At 42.0% G+C, this 19,991-nt stretch overlaps 1 protein-coding gene and 1 pseudogene across 1 annotated transcript; one reads left to right on the forward strand and one right to left on the reverse strand.

Annotated features, from left to right (window-relative positions):
* Window positions 1-216: 216 nt before the first annotated feature.
* On the reverse strand, window positions 217-6,364 carry LOC106594729 (guanylate-binding protein 1-like; annotated as a pseudogene).
* On the forward strand, window positions 6,190-17,220 carry LOC106582240 (guanylate-binding protein 1). Its single transcript, XM_045704693.1, has 11 exons — window positions 6,190-6,488; window positions 9,009-9,208; window positions 12,465-12,592; window positions 13,169-13,278; window positions 13,442-13,632; window positions 13,837-14,079; window positions 14,368-14,648; window positions 14,947-15,159; window positions 15,287-15,389; window positions 15,538-15,731; window positions 15,870-17,220. Exons 2-11 carry the CDS (start codon window positions 9,013-9,015, stop codon window positions 16,089-16,091), a joined length of 1,881 nt encoding a protein of 626 aa, XP_045560649.1. The 5' UTR covers window positions 6,190-6,488; window positions 9,009-9,012; the 3' UTR covers window positions 16,092-17,220.
* Window positions 17,221-19,991: the final 2,771 nt, after the last annotated feature.

The raw sequence follows: 19,991 nt of genomic DNA on the forward strand, positions 1-19,991 counted from the left end.
TTAAAGCACTAGACCTCGCACTAAAGGCTTCAGTCATACAAAAATAATACTTAAATCCAAACTGGTTCTCCAGCAAATTAGTAAGAATGTCTCACCCTATGTTCAAGAATGGCCTTTTTTTTCTCCCTTTATTCAGATTACAACCTCTCACTTTCAGTTATTTGAAAAGGAAATCATCTCCCAAATATCGCTATTTTTAAATCAAGTCATAGCAAGTAGGTTGCAATTGCAATTTAATCCATCAGAAAAGACAGAACAAATAATACAACAAATATTGTGGTTACACTCAAATATACTAATTGATAAAAAACATAAATATTTTTATCGAAAAAATGTAAAGTATAATCTTCGTAAATGATATCATAAATAGGACTGGTGGAGTTATGTCACACATGCAGCTAACAAAAACATATGGACATTTCTGCACTACCCAACACTAAAACCAACTAATTGCAGCGTTACTGCAAAAATGGATGAGGAAAGTGGAAGGGGGAAAATTAAGAAACTTGTCTCTTTGTGTACCTGCTCAAGTAATACACAATGTTTCTACTTCATAAAAGCCACCTTCATGAGCTTATATTGACAGAAAGTGTTGGCAACGTCCATTCCAAATCGAAGAACAGGCATGACTGTAGACTCAAGGAAACCACCTCCTTCCTTCTCAGGTGTGTTTCTCTTCTTGAACTCCTCTATCTCCTGTCTCATTAAGTCAGCCTTCTCCTTGTGGCCCTTCTCCAGCAGATCCTTCTGCTCCTGCATCTTGCACTCCAAGGCCCTGTGGAAGTCCCGTCCCTGTTGCTTCAAATTGTCCTTCATCTTCTCTTCCATCTGCTTCAACTTCTCATCTTTGCTTCTGCGATCGTCCTCCATGGTGCGCTCCATCTCCAACCGTTTCTCTTCAGCAGCCTTCTTCTCCTGCTCCAGCATAGCTGATCTCTCCTTCTCCTCTGCATGGTCCAAAAGAAGAGTTGAGGTAGGAAAACACAATAACTTCTAGACTACTCATGTTCTCTTTCATATGGAGGCAACAGACAGCCCCTGATCTTTTCCATGTTCTGGAGTAGGCCATAACTTTTAGGTTAAACTTTAGCCCGCATACGTACTCTTTCAAACATCCCAGATCTATGTTGACTTCGTGCAAGACTATCACATATTTATTGTGAGAAGTCACTCCAACCAGAAACCTGAATTCAAGCAGAAAATAACATCCCAATGCTATATTTTGGACTTACCATGGATCTTTTTCTCATTTTCTGTCCATTTTTTGTCATCCTGCAAGATGGAATTCTTCTCTAGACTCTTCTCCCTCAGGAACTGCTCAAGAATCTCCTCAGCCTGCAGAAAACACCCTGAAAGGCTACATGTTTTATCATTGGTTAATGGCAATCTAAAACCGGTTGGATGTGTTTCTGGTATGATGCTGTAGATGCCTAGAAATACTTTATGGAAGCTAATGTGAATCATAACAGTAACAGAGGTTGATAGAAACAGCAATCCATCTACGACATTGAAACTACTGTGAGTCGATTGACCTGAAAGACGAGAACAACTCCAGTGTTCAATATGGATTTTTTGATAAATGTTTCAGCCATAGCAAGGATTCAGCTCGAAGCTCTTACCCTAACTCCTTTGACGGGCTCGGCTCGGTACTGTGCCACCATGTTGTCATGGTGATTGCAGTAAAGCTCATTTTCTCCAGGTGTAGCGTAGATCCCCTCCTTAATCTTCTGGGCCATCGGAGCAGACAGCTTCTCCAGAAGGGACGCACACTTCTTCTCTGAGGCATCCACGTTCTGGATGAGGAGGTCAGCGTAGTGCTTTGCAATGACCACCTGCAGGAGTCAAGACTGTTTAAGGGAAGCATTTGTAAAAAGTGGTCCTTGACAGAGTTAAGAACTAAAGCAGTGTTTGTGCCAGGCACCGATCTCAAATGATGACCCTTACCGCCAACGCTTTCAAGAAATCGCAATTTTCGTCTTTGAAGGATCGTTTCATGAAAGCCTGCGTGGCCTGGTGGTCTGAGCGGAGGTGATGAGCTGAAATCTAACCCATGGCCACAGGGAATAAGGCCTTCACCTCCTCCATGCCCCTCTGGTACACCGCCAGGCCCTCATCCACAGCAGCCTGGTTCTCAATTTGAGCCATGGCCAGCACCGCATTCTCTAGACAGGGCACAGAGCCTTTGGCTATGGTCTCCACATAGGTGTTAACCAAGTGGCTGAGCACTGCAATCAGAAAAGAGGCGGGAAGAAAAATATAAGTGTATACATTTGGTGGTACAATAACATAGGCTACATTCAATGCATCTGTGCAGAATCTGCTGATATTTGACTTACTTCTCCCGGTTACTTTGTGGCCCCCTTTGACAGTTTTGGTACGGCTCTCCTGGAAAATGAAGTGGCAGAAAGTATCTGCAACCTTTCGGAAGCTTCCACACAGGTCAGCTTCGTCCATGGAATCCAGATGGGGCATGTTGGCAGGAGTTGTAGGGGTGGGGAATACAAAGCACTTGCGCGAGGGGAAGTAGTTCCGGATGCACTGTCGTGGGAGGTTGTACATCAAGTTATTTTTACCCCCACCTGAATGATAGTCAGCATTCACCATTACAGTTGACATTAATCTATTTTTAGGGCTGGTTTCCCAGACACAGATTAGGCCTTGTCCTGGACACAAAAGTGTGTTCATTGGAGAATCTCGTCTGGAGGCCTAATCTGTGTCTGGGAGACTGGCCCTTTGTTGACCATCCAAACACACAATCATTAACAGACAAGCATATACAGAGATATGCTTAAATTAACATGAGGAAGAAGACTTTATGTTCAATAAACCAACTGGATAAAATAATTTGGTTTATGTGTCTGTTTGATTATGAGTGTAATCCTATATTACATTTTCATAGGAATGATTTTATAATAGGTCATTTTGACAGGCAGAGCCATCTCAATCATCTTGTTTCACAACCCCTATGCTCTTTGTGAGATAGTGATTGTTCCAACTGAATAATTGTTCATGGGGAGCTCTATTCTAGAGACATTGTGCACAGTTGATCATTGGGGTGGTGGCTAGTGCTAATGTCACCTTTTCTGAGTTCCAGGGAATGCTCCAGATACTCATCTTCGGTGACGTTTCTACCGTCGATCTCGAGTAGTAGAGTGAAATCTCTGATGGCCCACACAAAATTCGGAAAGAACTGCACAAACTGGGCGTCCCCTCCTTCCTCGTCATCGTGAGAGGATGAAGCTGCACTGGAAGAATTCACCTTGATCCGCTCTGTCAGCTCACTCACATATCTATAGGGCCGGTTGAGGATTGACTGATAAAAGCTACCAAAGTTCAAAAAAGAATGTGCATCTGCATTGACATGTGACTGCTACAGTTGTACAAGGACTTGCTATACAACAGTTATAGCATACGAGCAGTTTCAGTTTATTTTTGAATGGACTGTGTCCACATGCACTGAGTAACCCCTAAGGGAATGGATCCAACAAAGTACAGTGTGTTGAACATTCTGCAAACACTTAATTAATGCTGTCAGTAACACAATATATTGCTCCAGGTCTATAAGGACATTTTGCTCAGCATCCAACAGATATACAAACATACAGCACTTTCACTTTCAATATGAGAGGGAGTTCTAAGAAATGGCCCGGTTGGGGGAAATTTCCCCTACCCATGTGACCTGTACACCTGTTAAAGTCAACAGGAGAGGAAACAGGGGAGGTTTGCCATGGGGAAATAGATATTGGTTTAAAGGATACTGGAGATTCTCCACGGCTTGATTGTCGATGGTCCCTCAACTGTTGTAGACCAGAGTACTGCTTAACAGAATGGCCAAGGAGAAGATCCAGGCATCATTCTTAGAATCTCCCTGAAACAAGTATGACAACAGCGACATGCCTATTGGTGATATGGCTAAATTAAATGAAATCATTTCAAATACACTATATATACAAAAGTATGTGGACACCCCTTCAAATTAGTGGGTTCGGCTATTTCAGTCAAACCTGTTGCTAACAGGTGTATAAAATCGAGCACAAAGCCATGGAATCTCCATAGACAAACATTGGCAGGAGATTGGCCTTACTGAAGAGCTCAGTGACTTTCAACGTGGCAACATCATAGGATGCCACCTTTCCAACAAGTCAGTTCGTCAAATTTCTGCCCTGCTAGGGCAGCTCCGGTGAACTGTTAGTGCTGTTATTGTGAAGTGGAAATGTTTAGGAGCAACAACGCAAAGGCTCAGCCGTGAAGTGGTAGGCCGCACAAGCTCACAGAACGGGTCCGCTGAGTGCTGAAGCTCGTTGCGCATAAAATCGTCTGTCCTCGGTTGCAACACTCACTACCGAGTTCCAAACTGGCTCTGGAAGCAACGTCAGCACAAGTACTGTTCATTGGGAGCTTCATGAAATGGGTTTCCATGGCCAAGCAGTAGCACAAAAGCCTAAGGTAACAATGTGCAATGCCAAGAGTCGGCTGGAGTGGTGTAAAGATTGCTGCCATTGGACTCTGCAGCATTGGAAATGCGTTCTCTGGAGTGATGAGTCACGTTTCACCATCTGGCAGTCCGACGGACGAATCTGGGTTTGGTGGATGCCAGGAGAACGCTACCTGCCCGAATGCATTGTGCCAACTGTAAAGTTTGGTGCTGTATTTTATTGTTTGGGCTAGGCCCCTTAATTCCAGTTAAGGGAAATCTTAACGCTACAGCATACAATGACATTCTAAACAATTCTGTGCTTCCAACTTTGTGGTAACAGTTTGGGGAAGGCCCAGTTTGCACATGACTTTGGAATGAGATGTTAGACGAGCAGGTGGCTACATACTTTTGGTCATGTAGTGTATGTGTGTTTAGATATTTGTTCACTGTGCTAGATTACTAATGTGGATTTTAAAGAGACTGAACGTTGACCTCTCACCTTCTCCACGTCCCCCAGCCCCTCTGTATCCAGCAGCACCAGGGTGTGGTCTCTTTTTTCAGGGTGAGGCACACACCACATCCAGATTCCCTTAGTCTTGGATTGGATGGTGGCTCCCAGGGTAAAACCTAAATCAATATTTCAAAGACCGTTTTAAGACAAAAAAATTGAATATACTTTTTCTTCTGAAAGAAATGTACAGATGCAAAAAATTGGGAATTGTCTATTGAGGCACAGATTATACCCAAACCAGTTTGTGATTTCAGATATGTCTCTCAGCATCAGTCAGTCTCTGTCTCACCTTTTCTCTTTCCAGCCAGCTTGTTCATGAGGTAGGACTTGCCGGTGCGGTACAGCCCGACCACCGCCACCACTATGACTTTCTGGTTCAGTCCCGTCAGGTACTTGATGGCACCAGGAACTACATGAAGCTCGCCATCGGCGTTTTCATCCAGGCACATTGGGGAATCCATGGTCAAGTGGCTTCACAGGATGATCAGCCTACAGCTCCCAGAAATATTCAATCTATAATACAATTATGAATTAAATATAGTTCAGGTGAATTATGTGAATATTATATAGACTAGGACTACTGCGAAGGTTATGTAAGAAATATTATTATGATCTGCATAATTAAACAGCTGAGCCATATGCATACACAATTAAAAGTGAAGTTCAAATATTGTCCAATGCTAGCTTTAATTTCATTACGAAATTTGTCTTCAAACATGTAACTGTTTTCCTGCTTTGGAAAAGCATTAGTCGATAGTAGCCCACTCACATAAACGACCTCTCCAAAAGCCTGCTCCAAACCAAATGTAAATTTGCAGAGGATGTCGCAATATCGAGTACCTATTTCAAGGGGGTTTCAACTAGTTACCACAGCCACAAAGTCAAAATTGTCTGTTATCAAAAAAATGAATGAAAACAAAAAATAAATGTGCTTTTTGGTCTTAATTTAAGGTTAGGGCTAGACATAATGTTAACAGTGTGGTTAAGGTTAGGTTTAAAATCACATTTTAAGAATGTAAATTATAGAAATAGGCGAGGTCAATGACGTTGTGGCTGTAGTAACTAGTTGTATCTATTTGTCTATGTTTCATCAATTATTTTCACCAGTCAAATAAGATATGGAACTGACGCATCCGACTTAAAATTTTAAAAAAATAATAATGTTTTAATGGCGTTATTGAGCCAATTATCTGTCTTTTGTTCCAGATAGGAATAGTGATTCGTTCTAGTGCTAGTTGGAACAAGAAAACTCGGGTATGGTCGACTTGCTAACTGGTTGTAGTTCTACTGTAGGCTATTCACATATCGTGTTCACACCATTAGTAAGTCGAACTTTTCTGAGTTCCTAGTACCTACCAGCACATGAACGCGGTATTTGTCAGGTCATGTTTCACTGCAGCAGAGTTTATTGGGGGGGGAAACGTCGTGCTTTCCCGGAAGCTTAATTGTTAACGTTAGAGAAACACTTTCAGTTTCAATATCACAACCGATCTCTTTTGCCATGCAAACGCGGACAACAGACTGAACAACAAGCTCACTGTACGGTACAGTGTTTCCGAGGTAAGCCTAAACTCTCTTTCACTTCTAAATGTGGGCTTTTTTACTATATGATATATAGCTATTGATTTGCAAAATGACAGGTTTAATGTTGGCTGGTGAAAAAATATTTTTGCAACAAAACATTTGCGGTAAATTAATTGATTGGATAACCACGCCTGTACATGCAAGCACATTCAGAACTATACATGGAGTCTATTCATGGAGTAGCCTCTACGAATCAGAGAGTGGAAGACTCCTCTCCTGTCTTTGAATTTGAACGTACTTTTCCTGTTGTCTGCTGTTTGGACACACCTATTCATTCCAAGGCTTTTCTTTAATTGTACTATTTTCTACATGGTAGAATAATAGTGAAGACATCAAAACTATAAAATAACACTTATGGAATCATGAAGTAACCAAAAAAGTGTTCAACAAATCAAAATATATTTTATATTTGAGATTCTTCAAGGTAGCCACCCTTTGCCTTGATGACAGCTTTGCACACTCTTGGCATTCTCTCAACCAGCTTCATGAGGTAGTCACCTGGAATGCATTTCAATTAACAGGTGTGCCTTGTTAAAAGTTAATTTGTGGAATTTCTTTCCTTCTTAATGCATTTGAGCCAATCAGTTGTGTTGTGATAAGGTTGTGGTGGTATACAGAAGATAGCACTATTTGGTAAAAGACAATGTCCATATAATGGCAAGAACAGCTCAAATAAGCAAAGAGAAACGACAGTCCATCATTATCATTACATTAAGACAAAAAGGTCAGTCAGTACGGAACATACTATACTTCCTAGGACATTATGTTATACAATACATGCATGTTTCGTTCAATCAAGTTCATATTTATATCAAAAAACTGCTTTTTACATTAGCATGCGATGTTCAGAACTAGCATACCCACCGAAAACTTCCAGTGAATTTACTAAATTACTCATGATAAACGTTGACAAAATACATAACAATTATTTTAAGATTTTGCAATTTTGCAATATTCTGAGTACATAGCTCGGCCATCACAGGCTAGCTAATTTGACACCCACCAAGTTTGGGGTTCACTAAACTCAGAATTACTATTAGAAAAATTGGATTACCTTTGCTGTTCTTTGTCAGAATGCACTCCCAGGACTTCTACTTCAACAACAAATGTTGTTTTGGTTCCAAATAATCCATAGTTATATCCAAATACCTCCGTTTTGTTTGTGCGTTCAGGTCACTATCCGAAGGGTAACGCGCGAGCGCATTTCCTGACCAAAAAATTCAAAATATTCCATTACCATACTTAGAAGCATGTCAAACGCTGTTTAAAATACATTTTTATGCGATCTTTCTCGTAAAATAGCGATAATATTCCAACCGGGCAACGTTGTATTCATTCAAAGACTGAAAGAAAAAAATTGAGAAGTCTCGTGAACACGCATCTCAGTCTCACTGTCCCCAGGCTGACCACTTACAAACTCTGCTGCTGTACTTTGCCCAGAGACAGCAGACACCCCATTCCACTTTCTGGCGGTTTTAGAGAGCCAATGGAAGCCTTAGAAAGTGTCACGTTACAGCACAGATGCTGTATTTTCGATAGAGATGCAAAAGAAGGACAACAAATTGTCAGACAGGGCACTTCCTGTATGGAATCTTCTCAGGTTTTGGCCTGCCATATGAGTTCTGTTATACTCACAGACACCATTCAAACAGTTTTAGAAACTTTAGTGTTTTCTATCCAAATCTACTAATTATATGCATATTTTCGTTTCTGGGCAAGAGTAGTAACCAGTTTAAATCGGGTACGTTTTTTATCCGGCCGTGAAAATACTGCCCCCTAGCCCAGACAGGTTAAGAACACATTCTTATTTACAATTATGGCCTACCGGGGAACAGTGGGTTAACTGCCTTGTTCAGGGGCAGAACGACAGATTTTTACCTTGTCAGCTTGGTCCAGCAACCTTTTGGTTACGACTCCAATGCTTTAGTGGATGTTGAGAATTGAATGTTCACCTCTCTACCATGTAAGGGCTATTTGACCAAGAAGGAGGGTGATGGAGTGCTGCATCAGGTGACCTGGCATCCACAATCACCCGACGTCAACCCAATTGAGATGGTTTGGGATGAGTTGGACTGCAGAGTGAAGGAAAAGCATCCAACAAGTGCTCAGCATATGTAGGAACTCCTTCAAGACTGTTGGAAAAGCATTTCAGTTGAAGCTGGTTGAGAGAATGCCAAAAGTGTGCAAAGCTGTCATCAAGGCAGTGTGGCTACTTTGAAGAATCTCAAATATAAAAATAATAATTGTTTAACACTTTTTTGGTTACTACATGATTCCCTGTGTGTTATTTCAAAGTTCTGATGACTTCACTATAGAAAAAAGGAAAAATCAAGAAAAACCCTTGAATGAGTAGGTGTGTCCAAACTTTTGACTGGTACTGTACACACACACACACACACACACACACACACACACACACACACACACACACACACACAGTGTCCTACTCGAAAAAAAGTTATTATGTGTGTCTTTGCCTTCGTTTATTTTGGTCAGCATCATGTCAGGCCAGACAGTATCCATGAAGGAACCAGTATGTCTGATAGAGAACGACAGTGATGGGAAGCTGCGTGTGGTCCGCAGTGCACTGGACATCCTGGACAAGATTGACCAGCATGTGGTAGTGGTGTCGGTGGTCGGGCTGTACCGCACCGGAAAGTCCTACCTCATGAACAAGCTGGCTGGGGAGAGGAAAGGTAAGCACATCCACTAAAGCATTTTTAAAATCTATGTTCCGATCAAGTTTCATGAGCCTAAGATAAAAGATCCTAGACATTTTCTATATACACAAAAAGCTTATTTCTCTGAAATGCTGTGCACAAATTTGCTTACATCCCTGTTAGTGAGCTTTTCTCCTTTGCCACGATAATCCATCCACCTGACAGGTGTGGCATATCAAGAAGCTGATTAAACCGCATGATCATTACACCGGTGCACCTTGTGCTGGGGACAATAAAAAGCCACTCTAAAATGTTCAGTTCTGTCTCACAACACAATGCCACAGATGTCTCAAGTTTTGAGGGAAAGTGCAATTGGCATGCTGACTTCAAGATTGTCCACCCGAGCTGTTGCCAGAGAATTGAATGTTAACTTCTCTATCATAAGCCACCTCCAACGTCATTTTGACAGTACATCCAACCGACCTCACAACGCAGACTACGCGTAACCATGCCAGTCCAGGACCTAAACTCAGCAAAAAAAGAAACGTCCCTTTTTCAGGACCCTGTCTTTCAAAGACAATTCATAAAAATCCAAATCACTACACAGATCTTCATTGTAAAGCGTTTAAACACTGTTTCCCATGCTTGTTCAATGAACTATGAAGAATGAATGAACATGCACCTGTGGAACGGTCATTAAGACACTAACAGCTTACAGACGGTAGGCAATTAAGGTCACAGTTATGAAAACTTAGGACACTAAAGAGGCCTTTCTACTGACTCTGAAAAACACCAAAAGAAAGATGCCCAGTGTCCCTGCTCATCTCTGTGAACATGCCTTAGGCATGCTGCAAGGAGGCATGAGGACTGCAGATGTGGCCAGGGCAATAAATTGCCATGTCCATACTGTGAGACTCCTAAGACAGAGCTACAGGGAGACAGGACGGACAGCTGATCGTCCTCGCAGTGGCAGACCACGTGTAACAACACCTGCACAGGATCGGTACATCCGAACATCACACCTGCGGGACATGTATAGGATGGCAACAACAACTGCCCTAGTTACACCAGGAACGCACAATCCCTCCATCAGTGCTCAGACTGTCCGCAATAGGCTGAGAGAGGCTGGACTGAGGGGTTGTAGGCCTATTGTAAGGCAGGTCCTCACCAGACATCACCGGGAACAATGACGCCTATGGGCACAAACCCACCGTCGCAGGACCAGACAGGACTGGCAAAAAGTGCTCTTCACTGACGAGTCACGGTTTTGTCTCACCAGGGGTGATGGTCGGATTTGCATTTATAGTCGAAGGAATGAGCGTTACACCAAGGCCTGTACTCTGGAGCGGGATCGATTTGGAGGTGGAGGGTCCGTCATGGTCTGGGGCGGTGTGTCACTGCATCATCGGACTGAGCTTATTGTCATTGCAGGCAGTGTCAACGCTGTGCGTTACAGGGAAGACATCCTCCTCCCTCATGTGGTACCCTTCCTGAAGGCTCATCCTGACATGACCCTCCAGCATGACAATGCCACCAGCCATATTGTTCGTTCTGTGCATGATTTCCTGCAAGACAGGAATGTCAGTGTTCTGCCATGGCCAGCAAAGAGCCCGGATCTCAATCCCATTGAGCACGTCTGGGACCTGTTGGATCGGAGGGTGAGGGCTAGGGCCATTCCCCCCAGAAATGTCTGGGAACTTGCAGGTGCCTTGGTGGAAGAGTGGGGTAACATCTCACAGCAAGAACTGGCAAATCTGTTGCAGTCCATGAGGAGGAAATGCACTGCAGTACTTAATGCAGCTGGAGGCCACACCTGATACTGACTGTTACTTTTGATTTTGTTCAGGGACACATTATTCTATTTCTGTTAGTCACATGTCTGTGGAACTTGTTCAGTTTATTACCCAGTTGTTGAATTTTGTTAAGTTCATACAAATATTTACACATGTTAAGTTTGCTGAAAATAAATGCAGTTGACAGTGAGAGGACGTTTCTTTTTTTGCTGAGTTTATATATTTGGCTTCTTCACCAGCGGGATCGTCTGAGACCAGCCACCCGGGCAGCAGATGAAACTGTGGGTTTGCTCAACTGAAGAATTTCTGCACAAACGGTCAGAAACCGTCTCAAGAAAGCTCATCTGCGTGCTCGTCGTCCTCGCCATGGTCTTGTCCTGACTGCAGTTTGGTGTCTTAACCGACTTCAGTGGGCAAATGCTCACCTTCAATGGCGTTATGGTATGGGCTGGCATAAGCTACTGACAACGATACCGTGACGAGATCCTGAGGTCCATTGTCGTGTCATTCATCCGCCGCCATCACCTCATGTTTCCGCATTATAATGCAGGGCCCCATGTCGCAAGGATCTGTACACAATTCCTGAAAATGTCCCAGTTCTTACATGGCCTGCATAGTCACCAGACATGTCACTCATTGAGAATTTTTGGGATGCTCTGGATCGACGTGTTCGACATCGTGTTCCAGTTCCCACCAATATCCAGCAACTTCGCACAGCCATTGAAGACGAGTGGGACAACATTCCTCACACCACAATCAACAGCCTGATCAACTCTATGCGAAGGAGATATGTCACGCTGCATGAGGCAAATGATGGCCACACCAGATACTGACTGGTTTTCTGATCCACCCCCCTATTTTTTATGTTTTATTTTCTGATTTCCTTATTTGGACTGTAACTCAATAAAATCTTTGAAATTGTTTCATGTATTTTTGTTCAGTGTACATAACAATATGCATGACCTCAACACTGTTATATGGATAAGGAATGATTATGTATAAGATAATGATTTCTCATAAAGATAGGGTAATAGAAATGTGAAACAGAAAGTGTTAACTTATGTACAGCATGTCTATATATGTACTGCATTTGTCATTCAGAGTTAGACAGATATGCTGCACCAAAGTACAGATTTGTCCTGTTCTGACCACATTGTGCTTTGATTTTTTTTTCTCTCCAAAATTGGAAATTCGACACGCCCTGTTATTGCGTCTTGGAAACTACAGTTTCTCTTTTACACCATAACGTACAACCAGACAGCAGAGCAAATCTCAAAAAAACATTTTGTTCCGACCACATTTGTTCTAGATGGGTTGTGTAGATAAGTGTGCCGTTTTGCACTGGCTGCTAGTTTCACTTTCAGTCTGTCAGTATGATATACAGTATAATTACACAAAAAGGTTCATCTGAAAACCAGCAGCCTTGAGTAAACACTTTACATCCTGCTGGCTCTTTACAGATTCCATCCTAAGAACCGTTTTTATCCTCTGTCCTCAAGGTTTTGCCCTGGGAGCCACCATCCAGTCCAAAACTAAGGGCATCTGGATGTGGTGTGTGCCTCACCCTGAAAAAAGAGACCACACCCTGGTGCTGCTGGATACAGAGGGGCTGGGGGATGTGGAGAAGGTGGGAGGTCAATGTTCACTCTCTGTCAAAAACCTTTTATGGCTCAGATTGTTTAGATGACAGAATATAACATTGCTATGGGTAAAATCCCATGTTATCTCAATAAACTGTGTCTAGTACTGAGAGCTGATGTCATCAACTGTATATAATGTCTGACTTATAAATGTATGATATATACCCATTTATTCTAAAGAGTATAACAAATAAATAATGACCCATGAGCTTAGTTATAAGCTTGTTTTACTCCAATGTTTGTAAATGTAATTAAACACTGTATAACATCATGGTTAACTGCAATTAGGATGTCACAGATGGTGAGTCATTGCACCCATAGCTCAGTCTATGAATTTGAGTGGTTACATCTCTCCAGGCCCATCCCTCAGCTTTTTTTTGTTAGCTTTTTTTTAACCAAAACTGAGGCAGGGTGGGGCTTGGTTAATGTTTCAATTAAGGATTCCAGCTTTGACCTTTATTTAGGTAGGGAGCCCATAAAACGGCGTCGAGTAGACATTTAGTTACTGACTTGATTTCACTCTAGTATGAACAGAGTATGTGTTCCTTCTGTTGTGTCTGCAGGGTGATGAGAAGAATGACAACTGGATCTTTTCCCTGGCTGTCCTGCTCAGCAGTACTCTGGTGTACAACAGCATGGGAACCATCGACAACAACGCACTGGAGAAACTACAGTATCCTTCAGCAGGCCTATAAAGAAATATAGTGTAGTGTTGTATGTCTGGGTTCATTTCATCTCCAACAACCGAACCGACCTCAAAAAGCACTAATCGCTCAGCACTATACTGCATGTTAGTAAATCTGGGTTCATTTTGTCCTCAACACCGCCTTCTACAGCTATGTGACAGAACTGACAGAGCACATCAAGGTGAAGTCCAACCAGCGAGACGGGGAGGAATCTTCAGAGTACCTGCGTTACTTTCCTTCCTTTGTGTGGACAGTCAGAGATTTCACCCTGACCCTGGAGGTTGATGGGAGACCCATCACAGCCAATGAGTACCTGGAGAATGCTCTTAAACTGAGAACAGGTGAAGGGAACACCAGCTAGCACAGCTAACTTAATCTCTTATTCTAAACCATGGTTAGATTGAATTTACCAAAGTTAACAACACTTTTACAAAAGACATGTTGGATATAAAAATATTAAATGCATTTCTTTTACAAAAAATGTCACTGTTAAACATTTAATTTGTTGATTAATGATTGATCTACTTTTCATTTAATTTACAAAGGTCATAGTAAGAAAGATCAGGCATACAATCTGCCTCGTAGCTGTCTGCGGAACTATTTCTCTCCTCGCTGGTGCTTTGTGTTTGAGAGGCCAGCCAGCGGAGACAAAATGAGACGTATGGAGGAGCTGACCGATGCTGACCTGGAGCCTGCCTTTGTGGAGCAAGCCAAGGAGTTCTGTGACCACGTCTTCAATGAGGCCAAGACCAAGACCCTGAAACAGGGCCTGAAAGTTACCGGCAGACGTGAGTATTACAACACTGATATTGAGGATGGAAAGCACTTATGAAAGTAGGTCATGATGTTTGATAATACAACTAAAGTACTGCTGCTACTATAACCACTTCCTCTATTATTATAATTACGATTACTACAAGTACCATGACCAGTACAACTAACAACACCATTAGTACTTAAATTACTACTAATTCTACTACTTACTTTACTTCTATACAAGCACCACTGACCACCACAGTATCACACCATCACTACCACAACTACCAGATGTGCTGATTTCCTGCCCTCTCCTGCAGTGCTGGGAAACCTGGCAGAGACGTATGTGTCCGCCATCCGGAGCGGGCAGATCCCCTGCCTGGACAATGCTGTGTTGGCGCTGGCCCAAATTGAGAACTCCAGTGCCATCGAGAGGGCCAGGGCCCACTACCAGAAGGGTATGGCTGACTGGGTAGCCTACCCCACAGAGACCCAAGAGGAGCTGTCTGAAGTGCATGCTGCCATGGAGAAGGAGGCTGTGGCCATATTCATCAACAACTCCTTCAAAGACGAGGACCAGAAGTACCAGTTGGAGCTCATGGTATGGGAATGTAGATTCTATATTCAATGAGTCAATATTCAATTCAGTGATGCATGTATTTAGCAAGATGAGGATAATTTGTCATTTGGGTGAGCTACCCCTTTATGCTACACTTACATGTACATTTTAGTCATTTAGCAGACACACTTATCCAGAGCGACTTACAGCAGTAATTAGGGTTAAATGCCTTACTCAAGGGCACATTGACAGATTATTCACCATTTATTACCTCAACTGAACCAAGACATTCAGGTTTGTTCTGGTAAATTCTGAACCAACCTCTCAAACACAAAAATAGAAAGTGCTTCAAGAGGAGTATGAGAAGATCTGTGAGAGGAACTACAAGGAGTCCCAGAAGGCATGCGAGTCCAAAATCGAATGCATCTTTGCCCCCTTGGAGGAGAAAATAAGGGATGGCTCCTACATGACCCCTGGAGGATACAAAGAGTACTGCAACGACCTGAAACTGGCCACCAGCGAATACAGATCTGAGGGAGGCAGGGGAGTGAAGGTATGTTGGGGAGGTGGTGCTATTTCAGGATATTATGTAATTATCATGTTTTGTGGATGCTGGTCAAAGGAGTTATGAATGCACTGATGTGATGTTGAAAGTTAAATATTATGTGTGATTGTTCCAGGCTGAAGAGGTACTGAAGGAGTACTTGGAAAGGAAAGCCAGCATTGGTCAGGCCGTCCTGTCAGCAGACGAGTCCCTCACTGAAGCTGAGCAGAGAGCAGAAGGTGATATAGGTCACCATGAATATGCACTCCGTGACCTGGCAACAACATTCTAATGACCACCAAATGGAGGCTTACCTCTCGTTCTCTTTGATATTTATCTCACTAACTCTCTCTCTCTCACACATACTCTGTCTATCTTTCTCTGCAGCGGAGCAAGCAAGAAGGGAGGCATCTGAGCGGGAGAATCGAGCCATGGAGGAGCAGCTGGTTGTCCAGGAGATGTTGAGAGCGGACCAGCAGAGGACGTATGAGGAGAATGTGAACCAGCTGATGGAGAGGATGGAGAGAGACAGTAGAAATGCCATAGCAGAGCATGACAGAGTTCTGCAGGCCAGACTAAAGGTAGGAATAAAAAAAACACAAACATTGAGGAGAACACTTTAAAACTACAGGAACTCTAGGGGTAAGATTAACTGTGTGTATGTGTTTTGTTTTAATGACACAGTCCGTGATGTGTAAAAACAAACCTTGTATTTTCAGGAGCAGAATGACCTTCTCCAGCAAGGGTTTGATGACAAAGCACACCAAATGCAAAGAGAGATAGATGCCCTTAAGGGTGCGAAGGCACAAGAGGAAGAGAAAAAACCCTCATTTATGAGCACAGCTCTGGATACTGTAGGGACTGCAGCTACCCTGTTCCTTCCAGGAATACTTCCCAAAGTAGGAGGAATGGCTGTGAAATGGCTGTCTAAGTGGTTTTGATGTAGGTTCCCGAGGAGGATGACGAGCTATTATTCTTATAGACATGTGGATTGACTGAATATGTGTTTATTGATATTTGATTCTTTGATTTAGGTTAAGCACTCAGTCAAGGTTTTATTTGATGTTTTTTTTTTTTGTACGTCATTTGAATAAATAATTAGCATGCCTAATCATAATGAAGTAGAGCTTTTAGATAGCACTCTTAAAAATGGTTTTGCAGTTGTTTTACTATTACCACATAGGCCTACTTCTTTTTAACACTGACAACATTTACATGCACACCAATATCCTGTTATTATTCGGGATACTCAAGTATTCTGTTTTTGAGTTGATGCATATAAACGTCATATTCCATTTACAATTAAAAAAAGCTTGTATCCCGGTTATGAGAATCCCGTATAAGATGCCTGAGATATGTTGATCTTAGACGGTAAACTGTGGCATGTAAACATCCTATTCCGTTTACTGTTTTCCACGGTCTGCACAGGCTCAATTTCACATATCGGTATTGTGTGATGATGTTTTCATCTGATTGTCAAACAAATCACTTTAAAAAGTAGGCTACCAGCGCATTTCGATCCACCATGATAATTTATTTTGCTGATACTCCGTACTGGACCATATAGCCTACTGGCTACTTTCACCCCTAATTTAGACAAGATTTTTGTCTATAATTTTCGAGATTTGGTAGGCCGTATTATAATTTCTGAGATTTGGTTGGTCATTTGTTTGTCAACTATAGTTAGATACATGCAGCTTCTCGTCTGTCATGACTAAATATTGTAGTGCTCACCAGAATAATGTCTTACATAGATAGCATGAATGCATTATTAATGTAGTTAACATCGGTATAGTTGTCTGTTTTGTTTAGGAACCAGGGAGAAAACGCAATATCTCCAAAACAGTGGAACTATTGGTCCTGTGCAAAATGTCCAAATGTCATCAGTTGACCGGTTTTAAGGAAATACAAATTTGAGAAAACTATACAACATGTTTCTGATAAGACTTTACTTCGTCTTGGGTGCATATTTTATGTTTTTGAAATACTGGCTGGTTGCAGAACATTGTCATAACAACGCATTCACATTTTCTCAAGAGATGCTGAAATAAATATTTCTCCACTCCTGTTCCCAAGACAAAACTAACATTTATTGTATCATTTTACTGCAAGTAATGCATAATTCAGTAGGAGTTAATATTATATTACCGTCATTTCCGGACTATTGAGCGCACCTGAATATAAGCCGCACCCACTGAATTTTTTTAAAATTATTATTTTGAACATAAATAAGCCGCACATGTCTATAAGCCGCAGGTGCCTACCGGTACATTGAAACAAATGAACTTTACACAGGCTTTAACGAAACACGGCTTGTAACAAAAATAAATTGGCTTTAACAAAACACGGCTTGTAACAAAAATAAATAGGCTTTAACGAAGCACGGCTTGTAAAAAAAATTAAATGGGCTTTAACGAAGCACGGCTTGTAACAAAAAATAAAACATTTGCAGTAAACAGTAGCCTACCAAGAAAGTCATTGGTCACCATCTTCCTCCTCCTGTGCACTGAAACCACTGAAGTCATCTCCTTCGGTGTCGGAGTTGAATAGCCTCAGAATTGCTTCATCCGATATTGGATCGTTTTCATTGTCGCTCTCGTCACTGTTTGACCTTAACCTGTTCGGCAATTTCATTGGTCTAATGAAAGCTTCATGCTGCCAAAAAACTGAGCACGTCACAGAATGTGTTTTTTTGGAGAAAAAAAATTTGAAAGCGGGAAAAATCCATATATTAGCCGCGTCATTGTTTAAGCTGCGAGGTTCAAAGCGTGGGAAAAAAGTTGCGGCTTATAGTCCGAAATTTACGGTAAATAATTTTTTTCACTCATCAATCTACACAATACCCCATAATGACAAATCCAAAACTGGTTTTACATTTTTTTTTGCTAATTCATACAAAATAAACTGATAATACATTTACACAAGTATTCAGGCCCTTTACTTAGCACTTTGTTGAAGCACCTTTGGCAACGATTACAGCATTGAGTCTTTTTGGGTATGATGCAGTCAGTGCATTCATCTAAAGTTGATAAAATATCACAATCATAGCAAGTCATATCACAGTCATAGCAAGTAAACCATTTCTGTAACTATTACTGGGAATGGTGTTGTAGTTAAGGATACATTGGTCTTCAAAATATCCTCTATTTGTAACAAGATAACTTGTGGATGTACAGTGGGGGAATAAGTATTTGATCCCCTGCTGATTTTGTACGTTTTCCCACTGACAAAGAAATGATCAGTCTATAATTTTAATAGTAGGTTGATTTGAACAGTGAGAGACAGAATAACGACAACAAAAATCCAGAAAAACGCATGTCAAAAATGTTATGAATTGATTTGCATTTTAATGAGGGAAATAAGTATTTTACCCCCTCTCAATCAGAAAGATTTCTGGCTCCCAGGTGTCTTTTATACAGGTAACGAGCTGAGATTAGGAGCACACTCTTAAAGGGAGACACCTGTCCACAGAAGCAATCAATCAATCAGATTCCAAACTCTCCACCATGGCCAAGACCAAAGAGCTCTCCAAGGATGTCAGGGTCAAGATTGTAGACCTACTCAAGGCTGGAATGGGCTACAAGACCATCGCCAAGCAGCTTGGTGAGAAGGTGACAACATTTGGTGCGATTATTTGCAAATGGAAGAAACACAAAAGAACTGTCAATATCCCTCGGCCTGGGGCTCCATGCAAGATCTCACCTCGTGGAGTTGCAATGATCATGAGAACGGTGAGGAATCAGCCCAGAACTACACTGGAGGATCTTGTCAATGATCTCAAGGCAGCTGGGACCATAGTCATCAAGAAAACAAATGGTAACACACTACGCCGTGAAGGACTGAAATCCTGCAGCGCCCGCAAGGTCCCCCTGCTCAAGAATACATATACATGCCCGTCTGAAGTTTGCCAATGAACATCTGAATGACTCAGGGGACAACTGGTGAAAGTGTTGTGGTCAGATGAGACCAAAATGGAGCTCTTTGACATCAACTCAACTCGCCGTGTTTGAAAGAGGAGGAATGCTGCCTATGACCCCAAGAACACCATCTCCACTGTCAAACATGGAGGTGGAAACATTATGCTTTGGTGGTGTTTTTCTGCTAAGGGGACAGGACAACTTCACCACATCATTTGACAGGGCCATGTACTGTCAAATCTTGGGTGAGAACCTCCTTCCCTCAGCCAGGGCATTGAAAATGGGTCGTGGATGGGTATTACAGTATGACAATAACCCAAAACACACGGCCAAGGCAACAAAGTAGTGGCTCAAGAACAAGCACATTAAGGTCCTGGAGTGGCCTAGCCAGTCTCCAGACCTTAATCCCATAGAAAATATGTGGAGGGAGCTGAAGGTTCGAGTTGCCAAACATCAGCCTCGAAACCTTAATGACTAGGAGAAGATCTGCAAAGAGGAGTGGGACAAAATTCCTCCTGAGATGTGTGCAAACCTGGTGGCGAACTACAAGAAACATCTGACCTCTGTGATTGCCAACAAGGGTTTTGCCACCAAGTACTAAGTCATGTTATGCAGAGGGGTGAAATACTTATTTCCCTCATTAAAATGCAAATCATTTTATAACTTTTTTGACATGCGTTTTCGTGGATTTTTTTGTTGTTATTCTGTCTCTCACTGTTCAAATAAACCTACCATTAAAATTATAGACTGATCATTTCTTTGTAAGTGGGCAAACGTACAAAATCAGCAGGGGATCAAAAACTTTTTCCCCCCACTGTATCTTTGCCCATCTCTGGCTACTGCAAAGTGCATAACTGTAATTTTCACAGTATCTTACCAATAGCTTCCTATAATTTACAGGAAAATGTGGAGTAATGACACTAC

The sequence above is a fragment of the Salmo salar genome, chromosome ssa21, assembly GCF_905237065.1.
Source record: "Salmo salar chromosome ssa21, Ssal_v3.1, whole genome shotgun sequence".
NCBI lineage: Eukaryota > Metazoa > Chordata > Actinopteri > Salmoniformes > Salmonidae > Salmo > Salmo salar.